At 38.1% G+C, this 26,015-nt stretch overlaps 1 protein-coding gene across 1 annotated transcript; it reads left to right on the forward strand.

Annotated features, from left to right (window-relative positions):
* SEC11C (SEC11 homolog C, signal peptidase complex subunit) lies at positions 1 to 26,015 on the forward strand. Its single transcript, XM_027869066.1, has 6 exons — positions 1 to 134; positions 16,533 to 16,642; positions 19,905 to 20,054; positions 22,960 to 23,079; positions 25,353 to 25,410; positions 25,891 to 26,015. The coding sequence occupies exons 1-6, from the start codon at positions 93 to 95 to the stop codon at positions 25,942 to 25,944; spliced, it is 534 nt and encodes a 177-aa protein (XP_027724867.1). The 5' UTR covers positions 1 to 92; the 3' UTR covers positions 25,945 to 26,015.

A 26,015-nucleotide genomic window follows, 5' to 3' on the forward strand; every position in this document is an offset into this window, starting at 1 on the left:
AGCCCCTTGCCCGGAGCTCGCTTGCCTGCTTGGCCCCCTTCTTCCTCCCTGTGGTTCGCAGCGTCCTGGGGGACCGGCCCCAGAAAGGCGCCATGGACATCTTCGGGGACTTAAGGAAGATGAACAAGCGCCAGGTAACCGGAGGCCCGGGGCGGGGGCCGAGACCGGGGGGCCCGGGCTGGGCTTGGGGTGTCGGGTCTCCGGGGAGCGCGCGGGCTGCTCGAGAACTGAACCCCGGGGATGACGGGCGGAGGCCTGGAAGGGAGGGAAAGTGAAGGACAGCCCACCTTGCCTTACCTGAGGGGGTGAGACCGGCAGCCTCGGGGTGGGGGCGGGTAGGGCCTGGGGTCAGTAACCAGTTTGCTTTTCAAATATTTATTAAGCCCCTGCTGTGTGTAGGCTGTGGGGGTAGATAAGTTTAGATTAGGCACTGCCCCTGCCCGCAGGAAACTTGCATTCTGTTGTAACATAAGGGCACAGGATTGAGTCAGCCAACTTCTGCAGGGGGCTGAGCTGTGTGCCAAGCACCATGCTAGGCACTGGGGGGTGAGGGATAAAGCATGCCAAGTCCGGCACCCAGCGGTGTCTGTCTTCGTACCGCAGGACGAGGGCGGCAGGGTAGGATGGTGAGGCATTGGAAAACCTGCCTTTGAGGAGCACTTGAAGGAGCCTGGGATGTTTGGCCTGTAAACCAGACAGCTTATCAGTGAAGGTGCGACAAGCTGTCATCCTCTGTCTGAAGGGCTGTTACAGTCCTGCTTCATTGTCTGTTTGCAGCTGTGCAACTAAGCATTGCTGCCTGGTTGTGTGAATTCATGTTGCCTAATTTCACTTGGGCCTTCGCTCCGAAATTCTTTTATCCCTTAAGGTAGCTATTGAAATGTTTTCCTGCTGTCCCTATTTCAACCTGCCCCCAAGCTTTCAGTAGATGACCTGGTCACTTACTATAACTAGAGGATTGCAGCTGTGACATGAACTTCTTCCTTCTCCACCTCAGTGATACTCTGAATCTTTATTTTATATCAGGGGTCTCATGATCTTTTCCAAGGCTAATTCCTCCAATTTCCTTCACTGAATTGGATTTACTTGTGTTAAATTATACAAACACTGTTTGAGTGCCTACTTAGTATGACAAAAAATTGAGTCAGAAAGACCTAGGTTCAAATCCACTCTCAGACACCTACAAACTGTGTGACTCTGGGCAAGCCACTTAACTTCTATCTGTTTCATTTTCATCAATTTGTAAAATGGGGATATTTGTAAAATAGCACCTACCTGGAAGGGGTTCTTGTGAGAATTGAATTAGATGATATTTGTAAATCACTTAGCACAGTGTCTGGGACATAGGAAGTGCTATAAAATGCTAGCTATTTTTATAACCTGCTTTTATTATTGGAGATACTTTTTTTTTGCCTCCCACTCAATTGAAATTGTTCTCTCAAATGTTATTTGGGTGTTACCAAATCTAGTAGCCTTTTCTTCCACAGTATTTGACACAGTTGATCATCTCTTTGAAACTCTTATACTTTGGCTTGTTTTGCATTCCACTGTCCTTAGTTTCTTACCTCTGATCCTTTTTTTTTTCCTGTCTGCTTCTGACTCCTTTTCCTCTTGTCAACACCAAATATAGGTCCCTGTCCCTGTCCTTGACCCTCATCTCTTTATGTGGATGATTCCAAATATATGTCTTAAGCCCTAACCTTCCTCCCAAGCTCTAGTTCTCATTTTATGGACATTGTACTTTCCACAATGAATGAGCATCACTTAAAGAAAACAAAAATGGTTAACCCAAAAAAAGAGAAGGTTTGAGAAAGGACATGATTTCTGAATGCCCGTATTTGAAGGGTGCCATGTGAAAGAGGGATTAGACTTACTCTGCTGGGCCCAAGGGGAAGAACTAGAAACAGTATTTGAAAGATGTTTTTAATAAATGAATTGTATTTTATTTTTTAATTAACAAATATTTTTTCTCCCTCCCACTCTCCCCCTACACACTCACCCACAGACACAGAGGAAACAAGAAAAACAAATTCCTGGCAACAGTGCATAATCAAGCAAAACACATTCGCATATTGGCCATGTCGACAAATGTTTCATTCTTCATGTTGTCAGTTACTCCTCTGTCAGGAGGTGGATAGTATTCTTCATCAGCCCCTTGGAATCATGGTTGATCATTTTCTTGATCAGAGTTTTTAAGTCTTTCAAAATTGTGTATTTTTTCAATGTTATTAAGAGTACAAATTTTTCTCCTGGTTCCATTCACTTTACTCTTTATTAGTTCATAAAAGTCTTCCCAGGTTTCTCAGAAACTATCTCCTTCATCATTTCCTACAGCACAATAAATTCTGTTACATTCATATGTCAGTTTGTTCAGCCATTCCCCAGTTGATGGCTGCTACTTTTTTGGTTTTCTGCCACTATAAAAAAGAACTGATGTAAATGTTTGCGTGTGTGTGTGTGTGTGTGTGTGTGTGTGTGTGTGTGTATGTATAGGACCTTTTTTTCTTTTTCTTTGATCCCTGGGGATATAAACCCAGTAGTGATATTGCTATTCCAAACGGAAGGCATAACTTAGTAACTTTTTGGGCATACTTCCAAATTGCTTTCTAGAATGGCTGGACCAATTCATGGCTTCAACAACAAGTCATTATGTTTGTTTTCCCAAAGGCCTTCCGACATTTGTCATTTCGTTTTTTTTTTTCTGTTAACTTTCCTAATCTGATGAATGTGAGCCTTGAGTTGCTTTAATTTTAATTTCTCTAATTATTAGTGAGTTGGAGCATTTTCTCATGTGGTTATATATTACTAGGATTTCTTTCCTTGAGAATTGCCTGTTCATAATTTTTGACCATTTATCAGTTGGGTAATAGTTATTTTTCTTACAAATTTTAATCAATTTCTTATGTATCTTGGAAATGAGAAAAATTTACTGCAAAGATTTTTTTCCCCCAGTTAACTTTCCTTTCTAACTTTAGCTGCATTGGATTTGTTTATTCAAAAACTTTTTAATTTTATATATTCAAAATTGTCTTTTATTTTTGTGATCTTCTCAATGCCATGCTTGGTCATGAACCTTATCCCCTTATCCATAGATCCAAAGGTCATTTCTTTCTTGTTCCTCTAATTTGTTTGTATTGTGACCTTTTATATCTAGGTCACATATGCATTTGGAACTTATCTTGATATATGGTATGAGGTGTTGATATATGCCGTCCAATTTTCCTAGCATTTTTTTATCACATAATGAGTTCTTACTCCAGTAGCTGTAATCTTTGAGTTTATTGAACGCCAGGCAATTGTAGTTCATTTGTGTTCCTAATCTATTTTACTGATCAAGCACTATTTTTTAGCCAGTACCAAATTGTTTCCCTGATTACTACTTTGTTGTGTGTTTTAAGGTTCGGTACTGTTAAGCCACCTTATGACTGGTCTTTCTGTCACTGTTCTTTCTTCCCTTCAATCCATACTTTACACTGCTGCCCAAGTAGTCTTTCTAATACACTGTTATGATCTTGTGTTAGTCACGCATCTCATCGCACTTCCTCATGATAATACTTCAAATTTTTAAAGACAGCACAGCTGTCATATTGGCCCTGCCTTCCCATTCCTCCCCACTCAGTCAAGTCTTCAGCCTAAATTTCAGTCTAACCTTTATTTTGACTCTGCTTCCCTTCATGTACCATGTTCTAGTAATCCTTCCTTCCTTCTTTCCTTCCTTCCTTCCTCCCTCCTTCCATCTCTCCCTTCTTCCTTCCCTCCTCTCTCTCCCTCCTTCCTCTCCCTTTGTCCACATAGGGAATCATATCCTTACCTCTGGGTGCTCTGTCCAAAGGAATATAAATTTTGATTGCTGAAACCTCACAAGGTATCTGGGAGGATTAGGGGCTAGATTTCTTTTTTTAAGGACCACGCCTTAAATCCAAATCACTCTGGCTCTCACTGATTGGCCAACAGTAGTTCCCAACCCAAGCCTTACTTGGTCATTGTTTGTGTTTTGATGGCTCAGAGTGAGTGTAAATAGCAGTTGTTTCTGTTTTGGCCAGAAACCCTGAGAGTGTTTCCCTTCCAGATTGATTTTTTTTTTTGACTAGGTAAAAGAGGTCATTTTTTTTTTTTTTGCCTCATTTCTTACCTAGCCTTAATCACTGAATGGGCATTGCCTCAGACAAATTGAGACCTGGGAAAGACCTTAGCTTACCACTGCATCTGAGGTCATCTCCAGGCCTTCTGATTTATATCCTGCCCCTGGACCCAGTTGGCTCTGGAGGACAGAGTGAGGCTGGTGACTTTGCACAGCCCTCTCTCACTTAAATCCAATTCACTTGCATGTGATGGCATCACCTTGGTGATGTCATGATCTTCTTTTGAGAGTGAAGGATAAACAACAACAATCTAATCATACTTAACTGCTCTCACACTCTTCTATCTCATCTCTCCTCTTTCCTGCACTTATTTGCAGAGGTCATATCCCGTTCCTGTAACTGGAATGTATTCCATCTTCTTACCCCCTTATTGGAGTGCCTGTTAGTTCATATCCTCTATGAAACTTTGTCAAATTTCATGTCTTCTTTCCTTCAATTTAAAACTCTCTTCCTTCTTAAATGCTTTAAAGTATTTTGTCTGCATTTCTCCTTTGCCTTTATTTTATTCCACTTTGTACCATGTTTCTTTGTCCATGTACAGTTTCCCTTTTTATATTGTAACCATCTTAAGGGCAAGGACTGTGGGGGTCCCCCCACCATGTTTCTGTCTCCATTGCCTTGCTTGTGTACCAAGTAGTGCGCATTGAGCATTTCTATTTTATTTAAGAAAAAGGATTGGGTGTGTGTGTGTGTGTGTGTGTGTGTGTGTGTGTGTGTGTGTTCAATAAACACCTGCTCTTTTAATAGGTTGAATTTAATTGAATCACTGGACTCTCTTTTCTCCTTTCCTTTTGTACTGACATCGACCTAGTTCAGCTTTTCATGATTTTAAAAACCTGAACTACTTGTAGAAGAGATTTCTATATTGAGAAGAAAGTTGTGCTATATCACTTTGAAGGTCTCTCTTACCTTTGAAATTCTATGATCCTGACTGTATCCTTGGGTGTGAAAATTAACCACCACTTCTGTGAGCAGGTCAGGAACAAGAATTGTCTCCTCCTTACTTGCCCTTGGTTCTGTAGCTTTGGGTTGTAAGGGCCTGATCCAATGATGAGTGAGAACTGGATGGAATCTTCTGAGAATACCTAAGTTTTTAGACTGAAAACCTAAATCATGAGCGTGTTAAATTTTATTCAATCCAGCAATCATTTATTAATTGTCCACCATGTGTACAAGGTACTGGGGATACAAATACAAAATGAAAAGCAGCCCTTACCTGGGGGGAAGTGGGGAGTGGGGATTATACAATATTTAAGCAGATAAGTATATACATGGTAATTTGAGAAAGGAGAAAGTACAAAGGGGGCTTCAGAAGGCTTTTCATGGGATTTTGGTGGCACATTAAGAAGTCTAAGAATTCAAAAAGGTAGAAATGAGGAGTAAGTACATATGTATTCCAGGCGTGGACAAACCAGGAGGAATGCTAAGTTTGGGGACAAGTAGGGCAGTTTACTTGGGCATCAAGTATAATGAGAAAAAACCTGAAAAGGTAGGTTGGAGCCATTTTGTGAAGTGCTTTAAGTACCAAGCTGAGGAGTTTGTATTTTATCCTGCAGACAATAAGAAGCTACTGGAGGCTCTTGTTTAGGAGAATTACGTGGTCAGATTTATTTCTAGGGAAGTTTATTTTGGCAGCTGTTTAGAAGATGGATTTGTATAGGGGAGAGAATGGAAGTCCTGCAACTAACTGTTGCAATCCAGGTAAGAGGAGACGATGACCTGAACTAATACAGTGGCCATAGAGGAGTGATCCAAGAAAGGTTATGGAAGTAGAATTGACAAAATTTGGCAACTGAATGGATATGGGGCATGAGGGAGAGGGGAAGAGTCAAGGGTGACTCCAAGGTCGTAAACCAAGATGCCTGAAAGGATGGTGCTGGCTTCACCAGAAATAAGACAATTTAGTGTAAGGACAGGTTAAGGGAGTTCCATTTTAAACACTGGTTCTTTAAACATTAAATTACTGCTTTACTTATCCTTGAGTAGTGCTTATGGGACCCTTGTAACCACTACTCCATGCTGTAGCATGTTAAAAAAAAAAAAAAAAAAAGATAGGACCTGTTCTTTCTCTCTATGGGAGGAGGCATATTGATGGTGTTGTTAAAATGTGAGTTTTTGACCATTAGCTCTAGTAATCCAATTTGATGTAAGTGAAAAATAAGTCTAATTGCATCAAAGAAAAAGAAACTCACAGGGAACTTACGTAGAGAAATGAACAATTTATGGATCTTAAAGGCTTCCTGGTTGGTGTGCTTATCTGTGACCCTCACCCCCTACAAGTTCTTGGGCATACTTTAGCATATGTAAAGTCCAGCCAGGAGGTGGTGAGCTCTGTCAGAACAATAAACAAACCTGAATGGCTCTTGAACCATGAGTCTTATGCTATTTTATATTCAAGAAGACAAATGGAACTGAAACCCATTACACATATATCAATCTAGAGTGAGCAGATACTAGAGCTCTTTGACTATATGAAAAAAGAGTAAGCTTAGTATGAATAATTCCTTTGGTGTATTGTGGTCACACTGAAGAAATCATTAGGCTTTCTAGATATTTGTCTGTGTCTGTACCTTCACCTTCACTCCCTCCCTCTCATCCCTTAAGAGACCTAGTCTTTTCAGATTGCTTCCTTGTTTTAGTCTTTGCTGGTGCAGTCACTGAGGCTTCTTTCAGGTATATTACATTACTTTCATAAACAACAACAACAAAAATTGTAGTAACACAACTAACAAATCCACATTGAAGTCACAGAGTAGGGGCGGTAGAGTCATAGTATTTGTTATATTCCAGGGACAATTACCACCGAGAAAGAATTTGAAGCTAACCAGTTTAGTCATTAATGTGTTGTCTTGTTGCCCATAAGGGTTTTTGCTATGCTAGACCCTTAAGATACATGGCCTAGTCATATACCTTGTCAGAGAAGGGCCAATTGAGGTTCAATAGACCTTGAGAGCTTGTTCTAGCAGAGGAATATGACTATTTATGGGCCCCTGACTAGAAAATGATTTACCACTATTCAGCCTTGCAACCTTGTAACTGTATTGCAAATATGAATTGGATTTCCATATTGGACTTTGGTGGGTAGGTAGGGCAGAATCTAGTCTATAAGTAAAGATGATCATTGATGAATTGTATGGCTAGTTCCCCAGTCAGTAGACGCTAATGAACAGTGCATGCTCATGCATTTCCCCAAACTTGGAACCATGCTGTCCCTATCTCAAGTTGGACCACAGTCTGATAAGCTGCCTCAGTACATTTAAGGCAGGGATGATGAATGATGACAGAATATAACTTGTTCTTTGGCCATGTGTACCACATTTATTTCATTAATTCAAGAATCTGAGTACTTTCTACATCAGTTTTATGTGTAAGCAATCTGTGTATATACATATGCAATATATACATGTGTATGTATTTATACATACATACATACATGCCTTAGTAAATAGTTGAATTAGTTGCTCTGGCCTACCAAAATTCATCACTTGGTGGCCAAATCTTTGATGGCTAGTCTCTCAGTGAACCTATCTAGGATGCCCATTGGACAACAGACTCACATTTTCTTGCTGAACTTATGTTGCAAGCCTTTCCAGTTTAGTAGGTCCAGCTAGAGCTCACATTTTGCTGGCATAGCATTTAAAGAGCTTGAGATCACCTTTACGTCATGATGGTTATCACAGAACTTCAGTGGAGGCACCACATTTCTCCAGGTAGAATTGCAGAGCATGTCATAGGAAGTGTTGTCATATATTTTAGGGAATATATTTTGGCACCTGGGTGTTTCAAGGTTTGTGTAGCTGTTCTGCTGCTATGACAGCTGTAACTAAATTTAATAGAGAACATTTTTGAAAAACCGACTGATTCTCCTGCTCTTTGATATTATCAACAGAAAAATCCTCCAGGAACCTACGGTTGCTTTGTTAAAATATGTCATTATGGTAATACTGGATAGTTAAAAAAAATAAATCCTCCAAAATAAGGTGTTAAGAGTTGCTGCCTTTCACGAGGACCTGACCTTCTGAAATGCCTTCTCCCTAACTAATTCCTGATTTATTCTCCTACTTTTGTCTGTTAGCCAAATCTGTTGTTTGCTCATTGTGCTTCTCCTGATTAAAAATTGTAAAACATTAATTTCTTCAGAATTTCAGCTTCTGCTACCTGCTGGTACTTGTTCTTTGGACACATTCTTCTGCTTGGATCCCTTTTTTCTTTTGCCTTCTAAAATCTATTAAATAGTGCATGCAGAACCTGGGACTTCTTTCTCTGCTGTAAAGGGACTGCTTCTGTCTCTGTTTCCATTTTAAGGGAGGAAAGAAGAAAATGCATTAGCTGAGGTATCTGAAAATGTATATCTGGTGATCAGTTGCTGTCATTTTTGTAATCCTCAGTTGACATTAATTATAGACTGACCTTTTTGTTTAAAATTTTCAAACACTTAACATGTCATCTTTGGTATGAAGTTTACTTTTGCTATTGAATTCTGTTTTGATCATGGAAGTGCTGTGCACAGAATATTAACCAAAGAAATCATCAGGTAAACGGGATGCTAAGTTTTAGGTTAGCATCTTGCTCTCAGATTATTTTGCTCAAAGAAAATAATTTTTTTATTGATTTTATTTTCCCTCAAGATTTCAAGCTGAAAAAAATCAGGGAAAAAATAAATTCTTTGTATGATGCTTTTGCCAAATAGGAAGCTAAAAATAAGAATCTGCTTCCTAGCTACCCTCCACACAGCTGCCAAATTGATTGGCCTAAAATGCAGATCTAACCATGTCATTGCCTTGCTTAAAAAATTTCCAGTGGCTTCTTGTTGCCTCTTCGATAAAAGAAACAAACTTTGGCCTGGCGTTTAAAACCCTCGACAATCTGACTGCCACCTACATTTCTAGTCTTAGTTCATATTATTTGCTTCTCAAGTTGTCTCCACTTCCAGTCAGATTGGCTTTGTAGTTGCTCCCCATACGTGCGTTCCCTCTCCCACCTCCATGACTTTGAACCAATGAGCATCTTTCTTTATCTCCATCTCACAGAATCCTCTGCTTCTTTCCAAGTACCAGTCAAATGCCGCTTCCTATATTTGGCCTGTCCTGATTTTCTCTCCATCTCTTCCAGTTTTTAGCTTCCTCTCTCTAATTACTTTGTATTTATTTACTTGCATATCCATTTTATCCCCCTAGTAGGGATATGGGGGGTCAGGGACTGTTCCGTTTTTGTCTTTGTATTTCCATTGCCTAACACAGTATCCTGCAAGTGACCATCATAGAGTAGATGACACCAGATAAATATTTGTTGCATTACATTTTGTTGAATTAAATTTGTATGAACACAAAGGACTTGGAAACCTGGCCTCAGAAATAGCAAACTTTGTTTAAAAGTGCCCTGGAGCATTTTCCAGTTAAATCTCCTTGTATCCGGATGGGATGGGTATCCCTCCACTAGTACAGCTGGCAATCCATCTGGAGACCCTCCACTAGGGCAGATGGCAATCCATCTATGCCTTCTTATCTTTCTTGTCATACTTGTCCATGTTTTTCCATGAATTCTTCAGAGGATCTATCTACCAACTCACAGTATATCTTCTTTTGGAGCTAGCCATCTGTTGTCTCTCATTCTCATTACCTCACCAATCCACCTCCTTTTCTGGTCATACATTCAAGAAATTATATTCTGTTCAACACATACTAAGTGCCTGAGTGCAGGACTGTGTACTAGGGATCCAAATGTTAAATAAAAACTGTTCCCAGAGAACTTGCATTCTAGTAGGTAAGACCAGATAAATAAAAATACAGACAAGTAAGATGAATGAAAAAGCGTTTATTAAGCAGTGGGTCAAGCACTGTGCCAAGCTCTGGAGATACATATAGAAAAAGCAGGGGGCAGCTGGGTGGCACAATGAATAGAACACAGCTCTGGAGTCAGGAGGAACTGAGTTCACATGTGGCCTCAGACACTTGACACTAGCTGTGTGAGCCTGGGCAAGTCACTTAACCCCGATTGCCTCACACAAAAAAAGAAAGAAAGAAAAAGCAAGAGCATTCTTCCCAGCAAGGACTTTATCCTCTAATTGGAGGAGGCAACACATAAAAGAACTTAGCTGCAGGGCAGATAGAAAGGTCCAGAAATCCTAAGAGTGCTATGGAGGGGCAGGTGGCAAAGCCAGAGGTATTTAGGGTTACATAAGTATGTTGGATCACAGTGCTAAGGAGTTGCAGGGCATAGAAGCAAGGCAAATGATAAGGCACAGAGAACTTGGACACATTGGCAGAGCAGATGGTACAGCCTGGTGGTCTTCCTTATTCCTGGAAGGAATAGAATTGATTGTTATCTCATCCAAGTGGTGCAAGCAGTCGAGAAGCAAGCAGGGAGGGTGTCCCCAGTGGTTGGTGGGTCTTCTTCCTGCTCAACAGATATATATGGGTTCTTTCATTCAGAAATGTGATGCAAATTATACCATTATCAATGCATAGGAAAGGTCTAAACGGAGTGCTGTTCAGTTTTTCAGCTACATTCAACTTTTTGTGACCTCTTTTGGGGTTTCCTTGGCAAAGATACTGGAGTGGTTTGCCACTTCTCCTCTAGCTCATTTGCAGACAGGGTGAAGTGACTTGCCCAGGGTCATACAGCTGGTAAGTCGGAAACCAGATTTGAACTCAGGAAGACAAGTCTTCCTGACTTCAGACTTGGCACTGTATACACTTCACCACCTAGCTACCCTCTAAACAGAGTACTAAGAGGAATTTAGGAAGGCAAAAGAGCACTTGTAGTTGAGAAGGGGCATCAGGGAAGGCTTCATGGAGGAGGTTTCTTGGCTTTAAAGGAAGAAATGGATTTTGACAGAGATGTGGGAGTAGACCATTCTGTGGTGGGATATCATGCACAAAGGTAGAGAAGGGCAGGACAGGTTAAGGGAGTGAGAAATAGTACTTTTGGGTTGACTGGAATATAGAATAAGCAAAGGGGATCTTAATAGTTCACCCAGGCAAAACCATGTGGTTGAAGAATGCCTTTTATCTAGACTGATCTACATTTGGATAGACAGCTAATAGAGTTGATTCATTATTACATGTATCTTGGATAGTGAGCTAGGCCCAGAGTTGAATAAGAAGATTAAAGTAGGTAGGATTGCATTTAGAAAATTGCTCAGTGCTTTCACTGATCAAACAAAAAACCCATCATTTTAACACCAAGTATTTTTACAGTGATAACATACGGCTGTGATTTATGGAACACATCACACACTGAAAAATCAAAATTGTAGGTTACCTAAAGGTCAGGGGAAAAATGTTCAGTGGGCATAAATGAGTTATGGCCAGTGATCATTTGGTTACAAGAAGTGGTGTAAAAGATAAGGAGGTAGGCCAGTCTTAGCCCAGGGAATATATATAGAGGGGCAGTTCAAATACTGTACTGGTGCCTAAGAAATATTAAAATTCCTAAAGCAAAGTTCTTCGCCTTTCTAAGATCATAGATTTCTTTAGCAGTCTGGTGAATCCCATGGATCCCATCTTAATATAATGTTTTCAAATGCGTAAAATAAAACACGTAGAATTACAAAGGAAATTAGTTGTACTAGAAATGGTTATCAAAAAATATATTTTTTAAAATGTCCATAGATCCCAGGTTAAGAACTCCTGGGCTAGAAAAAGGCTGACAGCACATTTATTGGACCCATTGTGGAAACTTGGTAGGGGTGGAGGGTGGGGGTGGGAGGGGTGGAGACGAGGCAGGGATTGAAAGGGGAAAGAAGTGGTGAGGAGTCCTACAGGATAAAAAGATGTGGAGGATTTTCGAACTTCACCGTTTTAGGGAGTACCCACATCTGTGAGATTGTAAACCAGTTGAAATATTCCTACATAATATTTGTTAAGGTAAACTAATCCAACCCCCCATCCCTTTTATTTTTAAATAACTAAGGAAACTTGGACCCAAAAGAGGATTAAATATCTTGTCTCACATCACATAGTTAAGTGACTTTGAGCGAGTTAACTTCTTTGGACTTTATAGTGCTTTTCAGTATAGAGCGTGGGTCTATCTTGTAGGTTATTCAAAGAGGCCTAATTTTGATATGGTGTAACCCATAACATGTTATTCCTCCCCATTCCCAAGGGCATTATTATTTAGAAGCTTTGGTGTATTTAAAATACTGCGATTTTCTACATTTATGGAAGTATCATAGCCCTAAATAGAAATAACAACTTTTCATCGCAGATATGTCTTGACCTTAGATCTCCTGCAAATGAGATTAAATCATTTTATCCAAGGCTAAAGTGACTGTTGTTATTAGGATGGGAATTATGATTCATAAATGTTTTAAAAGTAAAGAGCCTTGTCACATCATCAGGATGTACCTTTTATTTTATCCTATATTTTTTATTTCTTAGGCATTACTTATCCTGAAAGAAGAGCTGTTTTCTGCAAAAAGTCTTAAGTAGAACAAATTTCAAATTTATGTTGCAGGCATAGTGTAAAGACCATTGCATTAGGAGTTAGGTAACCTAAGTTCTAATCCTTGCTCTGTTATTGCTTAGTCTGGGACCTCAGGCAAGCTCCATAACCTCCCCTGAATCTCTGTTTCCTCGTATATAAATTAAGGGGACTGAAGGAGATGATCTTTTAGGTCCCTTTTCAGTTTTCAAGTTCTATGATCTATGTCCTCCCTATAATCAATTACAGGGAACATTTAAATGAATTAAGTCCAAATTAATTAAAAGCAAAGTTTAGCACAGAGCTTTACATACAGTACATTTGATGAAACAAAAGTACATACTGTATTCTTTATTTGGATGCTATTTTAATTTGTGGGATGATCATACTCTAGAAGAAAGGTCAAAAATGAAGCTGGTATTCATATTTAATTAAGCATTTTTTCTGTAATTATTAAAATGGTTTGTTTTTTTTTTTAACAAAGTCAAATCCTGTTGAATGTGACAGTCAAAAGTAGAATGTTTTGTGGAGATTCAAATTTGGATTCTATAAGGAGTTTCTTTTCTCTCCTATGCTGACTCCTACTACAAAATCATAAAGATTTGAAAATTTATAGTAATCGTATCATAAATTCTATGTGGACAATGAGCTAGGGGCCCAGAGTTCACTAGGAGAAAAGCAAGGAAGATCACGTTTGGGATATTGCTGAGTGCTTTCTGTGGGTCCCAAGCCATTCCTTGATGCAGAAACCCATCTTTTAGTGCTGAAATTCTTCTGATGTTAATTCTCAGGACTTTTAGGCCTAGCTCTTGATACAAAGAAAAGAAAAGTGAAACAGCTCTTGTCTTCTAGAAGCTTATATACTACTGGTTAGGAAGAACATTTACACAGATTAGCCAATACAAAGTAGTTTGTGGAGAGGGACAGGAACTAACAGCTTGGGGCAGGGGAGGACAGAGAAGGCTTCAAAGAGTAGCTGACATGAACTTGAAGAAAGATAAAGATTTTGAGAAACTTGAGGTAAGGAAGGGAGAACATTCTGATTTTGTGGAAGTGTATTGAGATGGAAGATGAAATGTTGATTTTGGGAAATAGTTAATAATCCAGTTTGGCCAGGTTGTGCAGTGGATAGTTTGGGGCCTGGAATTGGGAAGACCTGAGTTCAAATCCCACTTTGGACACTCAACAGCTGTGTGACCTCTATTTGTTTCAGTTTCCTCAACTGTAAGATGGGGAGAATAATAACACCCACCTTGAAGGGTTTTTGTGAGAATAAAATGAGATAATATATGTAAAGTGCTTAGCACAGTGCCTGACATATAGTAGACAGTCTATTTTATTGTCTTATTCCCCATCCTCATGCGCTTTTCCTCCCCTCTACCTACCCCACTCCCTGCAGTCTGAGAAAGGGAGTAATATGAAATAAGGCTGGATATGACTAATATGAAATAAGATGAGTCAGATCAATAACTGTGGAAGGTCTCAAATGCCCAAAGAGTTTGTATTTTATTCTTGTAGCAAGAGGGTATCACTGCAGGCTTTTGATCAGGAGAGTTGAAACCTAAAACATAGGTCAGACCTATGTCTTAATAAGTTAATTTATCAGGTGTGTAGAGAATATGTTAGCGAGGGAAGACACTGGAAGGCGGGAATGGGGAAAAGGGAAGAGTCAGGGGTGATTCCAAGATTACAAATCTGGGTAGGAGGATGATGATGTCCTGAACAAAAACAAAAACGTTTGGAGGAGGAGCAGAAAATAAGTTCCGTTTTGGACCTCTGAGTGTAAGGAGCTGGTGGGACATTAAAGAGGTGGCCAGCAGGCAAGTAATGATGCAAGTATGGGATTAAAAAGAGAGATTAGGGCTGGACATGAAAGAGAGGGGAGAAGGGAAAGGAGGGGAAGCAATAAGCATTTATATAGGACCTACTAAATGCCAGGCACTTTTTACAAATATCTCATTTGAGCCTTACAACCTCCCTAGGAGGTAGGTGCTATTATTATCCCCATTTTACAGTGAGAAAACTGAGACAGACAGGTTAAGTGACTTGCTCAGGGATCATACAGCTGATAAGTGTCTGAGGCCAAATTTGAACTCAGGTCTTCCTCACTCCAGGCCCAGGGCTCTCTCCTTTGTGTCATCCTGGAGAAAGGGAGAGAGAAGAGATTGAAAGGTTGAAAAAGAGTTTTTAGATAAGTAAGAGAGAATGTCCAGGAGAGAGAGGATGGTCAACATTGCAGTGAATTGGGCCAATCAGGTGTTCACAGTGAGTGTGATGCCAGTATGGTGAGCCCCCAGAAACATGGTCCACCAGGTAGCCCAGGCAGGGACAAACCAGCCCAGGTTAGGACGGAGTCAGGGAAAGCTCACGTGCTAATCAATAAGGAGATCAGGCTTGTGAATAGCTGCAACACTACCAGCCTGGAACATATGGAGAGACCTAGGCTACCATTCCCAAGAAAATCTACAGAGGGTTCAGGTGGCATAAGGACTGAGAACAGGCTGTTAGCTTTAGCAATTAACTCATTGGTAACCTTTGAATAAACAGTTGGGTTCAGTAATGTGATGACATTGGAAGACAAGTGGAAAGGTTTTGAGGAGTAAGTGGATGGTGTGGAAGTGTAGGCAACAAGGTGCCCTTCTAGAAGTTTGGCAGGAAATGGGTGGATAACAGCTTGAGGGAATGGAAGGGTCAAATGAAGGTTTTTAAAGATGGGGTAAATCTGAGTATGTTTCTAGAGTAAGTAGCCTGGGGGGAGACATTTGAAAATGAGTGTTATTGGGGCATTGTTCTGAAAGAGTGGAGTGGAGGACCAAGGGCACAGGAAGGGGGGAGCTTTAGCACAGATTGAACATAGATCTTTTGGGGGCAGCTAGGTGGCACAGTGAATAGAGCTCAGGCCTTGGGAGTCAGGAGGACCTGAGTTCAATCCAGCCTCAGACACTTAATAGCTGTGTGACCCTGGGCAAGTCACTTAACCCTGATTGCCTCAGTTAAAAAAAAAAAAAGATCTTTTCCTCTAAGATTGAACCGGAGGAGGAGAAAACAAGTCCTGGACATGCTCTAAGGTTCCTTCTATTTTCATATTAGGTAATGTGAGACTTTAGTGTCAAGACCTTGCAAGACAGTGGTATGGTTGATTCTTGTGAGGTAAGGGGGGGAGGGATTCTTCACTTAGAAAAGTCCACCTAGTAATCCATCCCCCACGTCCCTTCCTTGGAGCAAGGAAGTGTCTTCCCTGGAAATGTTGTTCAGCTTATTGTTAAATGTATGTTCAGAACTAGTTCATTAAAAGCATATATGTCTCATATTTTACTTGAAAAATTTAAATATATTATATTAGTTTATTTTGCCTAAACAGCTGACTTGAAAGGATCACCTTCTACATATAGCCTTTATGGTTCTTTCCCATTCCTGGTATACTCCCACCCAAAATTACCTTGTATTTATTTAATATATATTGTATATATACTTATTTATGTACATATTGTCTCTCCTCAGGAGAGCATAAGCTAGTGTCTCCCCCCAGGCTACTTACTCTAGAAACATACTCAGATTTACCCCATCTTTAAAAACCTTCATTTGACCCTTCCATTCCCTCAAGCTGTTATCCATCCATTTCCTGCCAAACTTCTAGAAGGGCACCTTGTTGCCTACACTTCCACACCATCCACTTACTCCTCAAAACCTTTCCACTTGTCTTCCAATGTCATCACATTACTGAACCCAACTGTTTATTCAAAGGTTACCAATGAGTTAATTGCACCTAGTAATCCATCCCCCACGTCCCTTCCTTGGAGGAAGGAAGTGTCTTCCCTGGAAATGTTGTTCAGCTTATTGTTAAATGTATGTTCAGAACTAGTTCATTAAAAGCATATATGTCTCATATTTTACTTGAAAAATTTAAATATATCCTCAGTAGAATTCTTTTGTTTTTGTTTTGTTTTGTTTTCCTTTTTTCCACAGCTGTATTACCAGGTTTTAAATTTTGCCATGATTGTATCTTCTGCTCTTATGATATGGAAAGGCTTGATAGTTGTCACTGGGAGTGAAAGCCCTATTGTGGTGGTTCTGAGGTAGGTCTTCCATGATCATTTCTTTATTCAGTCACATTAATATATTGTTAATGTTTTGTGTTTTATGGTTGTGAAAACAAATACTTGAATAAAAAGTTTTCCAAGTTTTATCAACTTTATGAATATAAATAATACTTTTAAAAAATTGTATCATAGTGTTCTAAAGTCACTTTGCTAGTTTAGCAATATAAATATGTAGTTATTAATAATTACTTGCATAATACTTTTAAGTTATAGAAAGTACTTTTCTCACAACCATGTGATATAACTTGTGTTATATATAACTTGATTTTCTAATGAAATTATATTTCCTTAGTCACATTCAGAAATATTCAGATTGAAGTATTCAATTGATAGCTGCAAATTTCCTCGTCGAATTTTCTTTTAAGTATTTTTGGTTTGGAGCTTTTACTTCTCAATTTTTTTTGACACTTTGAGGAGACAAACTTGAACAGAAGAAACCAACAATATAGTCAAACACAAGAAAGTTACTGTGGTTTTTTTAAACTTAATTTCCTCCACAATGTCCAGCAGGTACAGAACTGATTTTCAAAAAACTATCTCAGGAAGAAAAGGAAAAAACCCAAAACTTAGTGAATTCAATATCTGTCACATAGTATTTAGTGAAAACCGAGATAAGTTGACTGTTAGATAATCAGCAGTTTGTGTCTGCTTCCTTTTCTTGTGAAAATGGCAGGGCCATGAGACAAAAATACATCTAGCACTTGTAATGGAGAGTTGTACAGAATGTTTGTCTGAGTGGTACAAGAATCATAATAGTGTCATGTGGTAAATAAGGTGACATAGACACTTTAAATCTTATTTAGTTTTTAAACTTATTTTGGATTTTCTTTTAACCAAGAAAACCTGGGTAGCAATGTAAGAAAAACGTTAAATATTCTAAAAGAAACTGTAATTTCAATTTTAAAAAATTTTGGGAGGAAATATTTTCCATGCCTTTATAATTTGACCTTTTGCTAGCTTAGTTAAACTTTAGACATTTCACATTTTAAAATACTGGAACTATTACAGCATTGAGCATTTCTATTTTATTTAAGAAAAATGATGGTGAGGAATACCTAGTGATTGGTAAGGTTTTACTGGATTTCTTTGTGCTGATACTATTCTTTCCCTTCCTCCTTGGAAGTGTCAGGTCAGGGACAGTCATTGAATTCTGCTCAAAAAACTAAACTCATGGCTTAAAAGTCCTAACTGAATAGAGTAGTGTTCAGGGCTAACTATTATTCTGACTTAGGCAGATTTTTTTCAGTCTTTTTTTCTTCACTCCCCTTCACAAATGACTTACTTCATTTCTGCCGATTACTCACAGCCCCCCCGGAGAACCTTATTGATTTTTACCTTCCTGACTTTGTTTCCCCTGTTTCCCCACTTGACCTGGCATGGTCTCTCTGTTCCCAACCTGATTTGAGTCCCAATTCTGCCACTTAATAACTACCATATGACCTTTGGTAATTCACTTAATCTTTCTAAGCCTCCATTTCCCCATCTGCACAGGCTTATTGTGAGGAACATGCTTTGTTAACTCACATTTATATGTTCTAATATTATCTGGTAGCTAGCTACCTATTCATCAAAACCTGGCCCAGGCCTCATCTCCTATCTTGATACCTCCCTCATTTGTCCATTTTACTCACTGTCCTTGTTATCCATTTGGCACTTTAATAATACAGTGCATATAATGCTGTCTTTTTATGTATTTCCTATCTCCTAACTAAATTATAAATTCTTTGATAAGAGGGAGTTTGCATTCATTATATGCCCAATAAATATTTGAAGGGAATGTACTAGAAAAAGGAGTGAGGTTTAATAAAAAAACAAAAGAAGTCTATGGTAGTCTTCAAAACAGAATAGTTTGCTAAAAACCAGGGTGGTTTGCTGTAGCATGAGTCATTTTTCATTGTCACCACCCAGGGATCTCTGCTATAAAATGGTGACTCTACTCCATGACCTTCCTTTATAATTCTACCCTAGACTTTTTTCCCCAGTCCCTGTGCTATTTCAATCCAATATAGGCAGTCAGCAGGCATTTATTAAGCACATACTGTGTTCCAGGCATTATGCTAGGTGGTGAGAATACACAGAAAAAAAAGTCCTCAGGAAGCTTATGCTCTCCTGAGGAGAGACAATATGTACATAAATAAGTATATATACAATATATATTAAATAAATACAAGGTAATTTTGGGTGGGAGTATACCAGGAATGGGAAAGAACCATAAAGGCTATATGTAGAAGGTGATCCTTTCAAGTCAGCTGTTTAGGCAAAATAAACTATTTTACTTCAGTTGGGGAGTCTCGGGGCACAAATTATAGATAAATTTAATGAGTTATTGTGACTCCAGAATTTTATAATAATTTCCAGTTGGCATATTATAATAAAACCCAATTATATTTTGGTTATTCCAGCCCTATCTACTAAGACTGGGATTTAAAAGGAGAGAATGTCACAGAGTAGCTTCAATTTTAACTTTCAAAATTAGTTGAAATTTTAGAAAATTTGACCCATTTGGGTGTGGTGTTAGCTAGAAGTCTAGAATTGTGAGTCAGGAAACTTGGGCTCTAGTTTCAGCTCTGCCACTATTTGACCTTGAATAAGCCAACCTCTCTGGGCTATTTGAGGGGAAGAACTGTTTTCATTTTTTGTCTCAGTAACCCTATTCTCTAGTACAGCGCCTGGCACATACTTGGTACTTAGTGTTTAGTTAAGTTATTGATTGCATCTACTTCCTCATCAGTTAAATGGAGGGAATGATCCCAACCAACTAAAACATTCTGGTTCTAAATGAAATAGAATCTACTGGAAAGAGACTGAATTTTTAAAGCTAAAAATGAGAGGCTCTACCATAAAGATTCAGAAGTCTGTATTCTTGAACTTGATCTGCCATAGGGCTTCTGTCTTCCTAGGAATCAAGGAGGAGCTACTGTCTAATAAAGCAAGACTTATCTTCAGTTCATCAAAGCAGGAAGTGCCAATGAGCTTTCCCACACTCAAGTTTAAGAATTCTTTTTTATGCTTAACTTTATACCGAGCGTATCAACTTTTGGGGGGCTGTTAGAAGGTTATACCTTTTAATGAACAGAAACATGTACTTGGTAGTATTAGTGATCTGTAGGTTATCCATGGGTGTGTTTGAAAGTAATTTCAACCTAAATTGGCATGTTTGTATTCTTTTGTGTAGATCTCAGTGTTGCTCATTTTCAGATCATAATGTAAGCCCTGTGTTTGTTTTGCTTCTTTTTAGTGGCAGTATGGAACCAGCATTTCATAGAGGAGACCTTCTGTTCCTAACCAATTTCCGGGAAGACCCTATCAGAGCTGGCGAAATAGTTGTTTTTAAAGTTGAAGGAAGAGATATTCCGATAGTTCACAGAGTCATCAAAGTTCATGAAAAGTAATGGAAATTTTAATTATTTTTTGTGTTTCCTTATTTCATGGTTCATAATTGGAGAGTCAGCAAAGTGCAATGGAAAGACTGCTGGACTGGGAATCAAAAGGCCTGGTTTGTGACCCTGCTCCTGCCACCACATCCTGACTCCTTGACTGCGGGCAAGTCACTGTAGCCTTTGTGAACGTGTTTTCTCATCTTTAAAACTGAGATGACAATAATACACAGTATTTTTGGGAGAATTAAATGAGATTATTCGTGAGAAAGCACTTTGATAACTATTAAGTGATGTGCAGATGAATATATATATTATTTCATATGTAATATGAATATATATTATGCAGCTCAGTGTCTTTTTAGAATGTTTAGAGTTGGTCACCTTTGTAGAACTTCTCGCCTAACATACTGGTTTTATGCCACTAGTTGTTACCTCTTTTTCAGCATCCTTGTTTTTACTCTGCTGTATGCGCGCGCGCGCGTGTGTGTGTGTGTGTACACACACACATATGTACACGCATAAACACACACATGTGCATGCACATACATACACACACTTCTTAAGGGAACATTATATCCCTTTGCAAAACAAATATTATTTTGATGTCAAAAGTTATTTCCTAAACACTCAAAGAAATGATCACCTCAAACAGAAAACTTATTCTTTTAACATTTCATGGAGAAACAATCAACTTACTTTGCTTGCTCAGTGACTGTTTCTTTTGTGTCTTTGTATCTCCAATACCAAACACAGTGCCTGCCCGTAGTAGATGATTAATAAGTGCTTATTGAATGATCAATGTAGTATGAAGTGTCCCTGAAATAAAATACCTCTTCTTATACCTAGTTCATTCCTTACTTTGAGTCCCTTTTTAGTCATGTAACTGGAGTTGCCATATTTTGAAATTCTGATGTTCTACAGCAAATAGACCTGCTTTCCCTTTAAATACCACTGATAATATATAGAAATGGTTTTTAAGAATTGGAAGCACTAATTTCCACTTCACATGTTAATTTCTGATTAGAGATCTCATTTCTGATAAACAACGACACTTTACCTATATTGGTTATTGATTTTTCTGTAGCAAAATGGATGGTTTTAATTTGCTTAAGAACTGTGTGATTAAGCATAAATCTAGCATATTGTGAAGATGATGGAGTAAATCTTTACATACACATACAAATTTCAAGTTTTAGGTTTCCAGTCTACCAATTACTCCCAAATATCTTGAATTATTCATAATACTCCTACCTTGAGTTACTGCTCCTTAAAAAGACTGATCTATAAGCCTCCATTTATCGTTAAAATATACTCTGTGAGGTGTTTGCTAAATACTTTTTCTTTTACTGAAGAAAGAAATTTGCTCAGTCTTTATCTGTTAATGGCCTTGATTGGCTTTTATTATAATTTTGTTTGTTTTTTTAATTACTAGAAGGTGAAAAATTGTTCACAATTGAAGCAATAATAATTTCCAATAATTTACATTCATATGCTCTATTGCTGTGGGTTTTTTCCTTTTGGTTTTTTTTTTTTTAAACAATATAGGTTCCAGTTGGTCAAATCAATTTGTTGCTATTTGATGCAGTTTCAGCATTTTAATGTTATCTAATCATGGTTGTGCATATTTTCATTTGCTTTATTTTTTAAAAGACCTTTATGGCTATTTAATTTGGCAATTTTGTGTTTTTGTGACCAGACTATCTCAGTGTCTTTTTAGAATGTTTAGAATTGGTCCCATTTGTAGAACCTTTCTGTAAACATACTGGTTCATGCCCTTAGCAGTTACCTCTTTCCCAACATCCTGGTTTTTACTCCACTGTATTCTGTGATGAGGGAAGTAGCACATTATATACAATGTCGAGTGAAAGAAGAGTATTGAGAAGAATCAGTGCTCAGATTTGTTTGATTTGTCAGCAGCTGTATGCCCAAAGTTTGGCAGAGTATATTTCACATTAAGGTGATACTTAAAATGTAATAGTTTAGTTTCTACTTCAAGTTGAGCCTTATGTAATTATTGGTTACTTGTCAGTGGAATAAGCAAGTGGTAGATGTAGGGGTGTGTGGAAGGAGGGTGAAGTGCTCAAAGGCCTAAACATAATGTTAAGTCAGTTAGTATTTAATGCTGAGTGATTTGAGTTGTGACATATTAGTTTAGGAATTACTAACCATTTGCTGAGATTTCAGCCTAATCTGAAATTCTCTTACAGTGCTCAGTTTCACAAGGCTATATGCATATGTTTGAGTAATAGCATAAGAAATCCATGGAATTTCTTTCAGATTTGAAAGCAGGTTGACCATATTAGGTAGCATCCCTTTCCTTAATATCATAGTATCAATGAGTTTTAACTAGTAGTCATTCTTGATTGCTTGGTATACAGATAGTTCATCATTTCTTTGAGACTTTTTTTCTGAGTTCTAATATTCTTTTGTTGTTAAAGATTCTTGAAGTGTTTCAGAACTTGTTTGTACCATATTTTCAGTTGAATCTTGCCTGGGAGGAAGCTTGAATGCAGTGAAGTCAGATGACCTGAGTCTAAGTCCTGAATGTGCTACCTTATTAACTAGTTGACTTTGGGCAAGTCACAACCTCCTGGGACTCAGTTTTACTCATCTCTAAAATAAAAAGAGTAACATTTGCATCATTTCATAAGGCTGTAAAGAAAGTATTTTATGAACTATTAAACACTCTTTTAGATGTAAGTAGTATTTGTGACAAGTTAATTTTTTAAGTTTTGCGTACAATCAGGGTACCAACAAATAGGTATGTCTCATGTGGACCACTCAAAATTTTCCTCATGACCACTCTACCAGTGTGCTTCTGGATCATCCTAGGGAATGATTTTAGTATACATCTGAACTCATTTTTAATTATATTGAAACTTATTTACAAGTTGATGTCCTTTTGCCTTTCAGAGACAATGGAAATGTCAAATTTTTGACTAAAGGAGATAATAATGAAGTTGATGATAGAGGTTTGTACAAAGAAGGTCAAAATTGGCTAGAAAAGAAGGATGTTGTAGGAAGAGCAAGAGGGTAAGGAATTTGTTTTTATACTTTGTGGTTTCAGTGACGCAGAAAATGATTTGGCCACGGTGAGATTGAATTTTTGAGTATAACAGATGATCCAGTTTTGTGCCATAATAACAAAATAAAACTTATCAGGACTTCCCAGGGACTGGTGCTAACCCAAACCCAAATCGATTTTCTGTGCCACAGGTTGAATTCTTTTTCAGAGATATACTTGCACTCCAGAGGTTATTCATTCTTGGTGTTTACAGCAATTTGTCATGATTTAAGGGGGAAATTTCAGCAGCTTACTTTTGGGGGAAAAGGGAACTAGGAAATACTCTTTTTACTTGAGGCAGATTGCTGAATTTCTCCATTCTTTTTTGAAATTCTAATTTTCAGAGGGGCAGTGTGGTGAGAAGTGGATAAAGAGTTGACTTCAGAGTCAGGGAGACCTAGGTTCAAGCCACCCTGACACATGCTGACCGTATGATCCTAGGCAAGTCACTTAACCCACTCAGGGACCCAGGCAGTAGCTAGTAACTCTCCAAGAGTCTAAGCAGCACCTACGCCAGTCTGCAATGGTAGAGGAAATTCCTCACCAAGAATTGTCTATGCCAATGAAATCACAGATCCAGTCCAAAAAAATTTTTTCCCAAGCAATTTGTACTTGGAAGTAGACAAACTAATTACAAGGTAGTTGTAGAGATTCAGATGGACCTGAATGTCATCTACTTGATCCCTTTGTTATCAAACAAGACCACCTCTTCTCAACCAGAAGAGAATATATCCTAGTCTAAAAGGCCTCCAGGGAAAACTCTTCCATTGCCTCCTTTGGCAGTCTTTCTGTGGTTAAATCTCACTGTCAGGAAATTCTTACTTAATTGTGTATTAAAATTCTTCCTTCTCTAGATTATGGTCAGTTTTTACTCAGTTGAAACAAGCAAATGATTATTTTCTGTGTAATACTTTTTTTGTGATTTCATCTGTAACCCTACTGTTTCCCCTCACTCAGTTTTCAGACCTTTGCTTTTTTCCAGGGATTGGTTATTCAGTTGAGTCTCATTTTTCCCATTAATTTTTTTGACTCTTTCACTGACCACTAACACGTCTACTGGAGGATGCACAGGGATAGTATGTGGGATTCTCTTTTGCATGTTTTTAGAAGCTCCACTGATACATTTGAATAGAAAAAGAAGTGTAGTTCTCATGGAGTTAAGAGAAAACTGTAGTCAGAGCCCACAGAGTAGTCTGTTTATGAGAAGCCTCAGGATAAGCCGATGTTCCTCGAATCCAAGGCATCAAACAAGGGCCAGATGTTGTGCACAAAAGGTACCTCACAGCACAGGTGCTGCTTACTGAGGGCTTCCAGCTCAATGATTTTAACACCTTTGTGCAGTCCCCCTACCTGTGCTGGCACCTCCAGTTGAACTGTTAGCTTAATGGAAACCTAAAGATTATCTGTTGGTTCCCCATTTGTCCAAATGATTGAAAGCTAGGTGATTTCTCAGGAATATTAGTGATTTGCTAGTTCCTTCTCCTTCTCTTTCCCAAACTACTTTATATTTACTTATATATTTTCTATTTATCCCTCTTACCCCTATTCCCAGAAGTTTTTGTCATTCTATCCTCAGTACCTAGCAGAGTCCTAGGCACAGAGGCACTTAAATGCTTTCTGAATAAATAAAAGAAGAATTTCATGGGAACGTGAGTTCTCTATCCCTTTTTAAATTGTCAGCATAGTAATTGGTTAGTTTGATTTCAAACTTTCTCTCAGATCTTATATTGGTAATTCTTGATCCGTGAACTTTATAGCATCTAAAGTGACAAATGTTTTTCAGTTAAACCAATAAAGTGTTTTTTTTTCCAATCCTAATTCTTTATCTGCCTCAGATGCTTCCTGAAAGCAGTATTTCTGTAGAAAAGCTATCTTTAATTCTCTATTAAAGATATTGCAAATGGAATTTGTAAAAAAAAAAACTTCTTCATTTATTCAGCAAGTAAATTATGTGTATCCATTTTGTGGTAGCAAATGTAGCCATTGAGGATGAGAAAATTGTTAGTTCAAGTTTACATTCTCATTTAAAAATTGGCTTTGGTTTTTGAAGCAAGGTTTTTGTTTTTGTTTTTTTAACCAGTAATCCCCCTTTAGAGACTTGGTTCTTTATTTACCCCTGTGTAGTCTTTGTCATCTTTGCCATCATATTCAGTAATATTGTCTAAGAAATATTTATTTCCTAAATTTGAATCTGGGGCCCACATTCTGTGAGTAATTTTATTGTTTTTATTTTTCAACTTAGGTTTTTGCCATATGTTGGAATGGTTACCATAATCATGAATGATTATCCAAAATTCAAGGTAGGAACACTTTGGGAGGGAACATTAGTCAGTTGTATAATTTGTGTGACTGAAAGATATAATTTTAGAGAAATGAATACTTAACAGTTAACTTCATTCGCAAACCATTTGATAGTTATGGAGGAAAATTATCATCTAGAATTTTTTCTTCCTTTTTTTTTTGTTGGTTCACAGTATATTATGAAATGTTCTGTTAAAAAACAGACAGGTGCTTATTTAAAAACAAAGTGTTTATTTACAGCTGGTTTTAAGCACTGGTTATTTAGATTCTTATTCCTGCTACATGTTTATAGGTCTTTTCCTTTAACATGCATGATATCTAGTGCCTAATTTGGGGGATGAAACATGAGGAAAGAGATGGTCATTTACCCTTTTTTCTTAGACCATTACTGAATAGAGTTTTTCTGAATATATTCATAGACTCTAAATGTATTTCCAGACTGAAGCAAGCACTATAATTTCCATTGTGTTTCTTTACAGTATGCTCTTTTGGCTGTAATGGGTGCATATGTGTTATTGAAACGTGAATCCTAAAATGAGAAGCAATTCCTGGGACTGGACTGAAATGGATTCTATTGAAAAAATAAAAACTAATATATTTGAAA

Source organism: Vombatus ursinus, unplaced genomic scaffold (assembly GCF_900497805.2).
Source record: "Vombatus ursinus unplaced genomic scaffold, bare-nosed wombat genome assembly UNPS02014791.1, whole genome shotgun sequence".
Lineage (NCBI taxonomy): Eukaryota > Metazoa > Chordata > Mammalia > Diprotodontia > Vombatidae > Vombatus > Vombatus ursinus.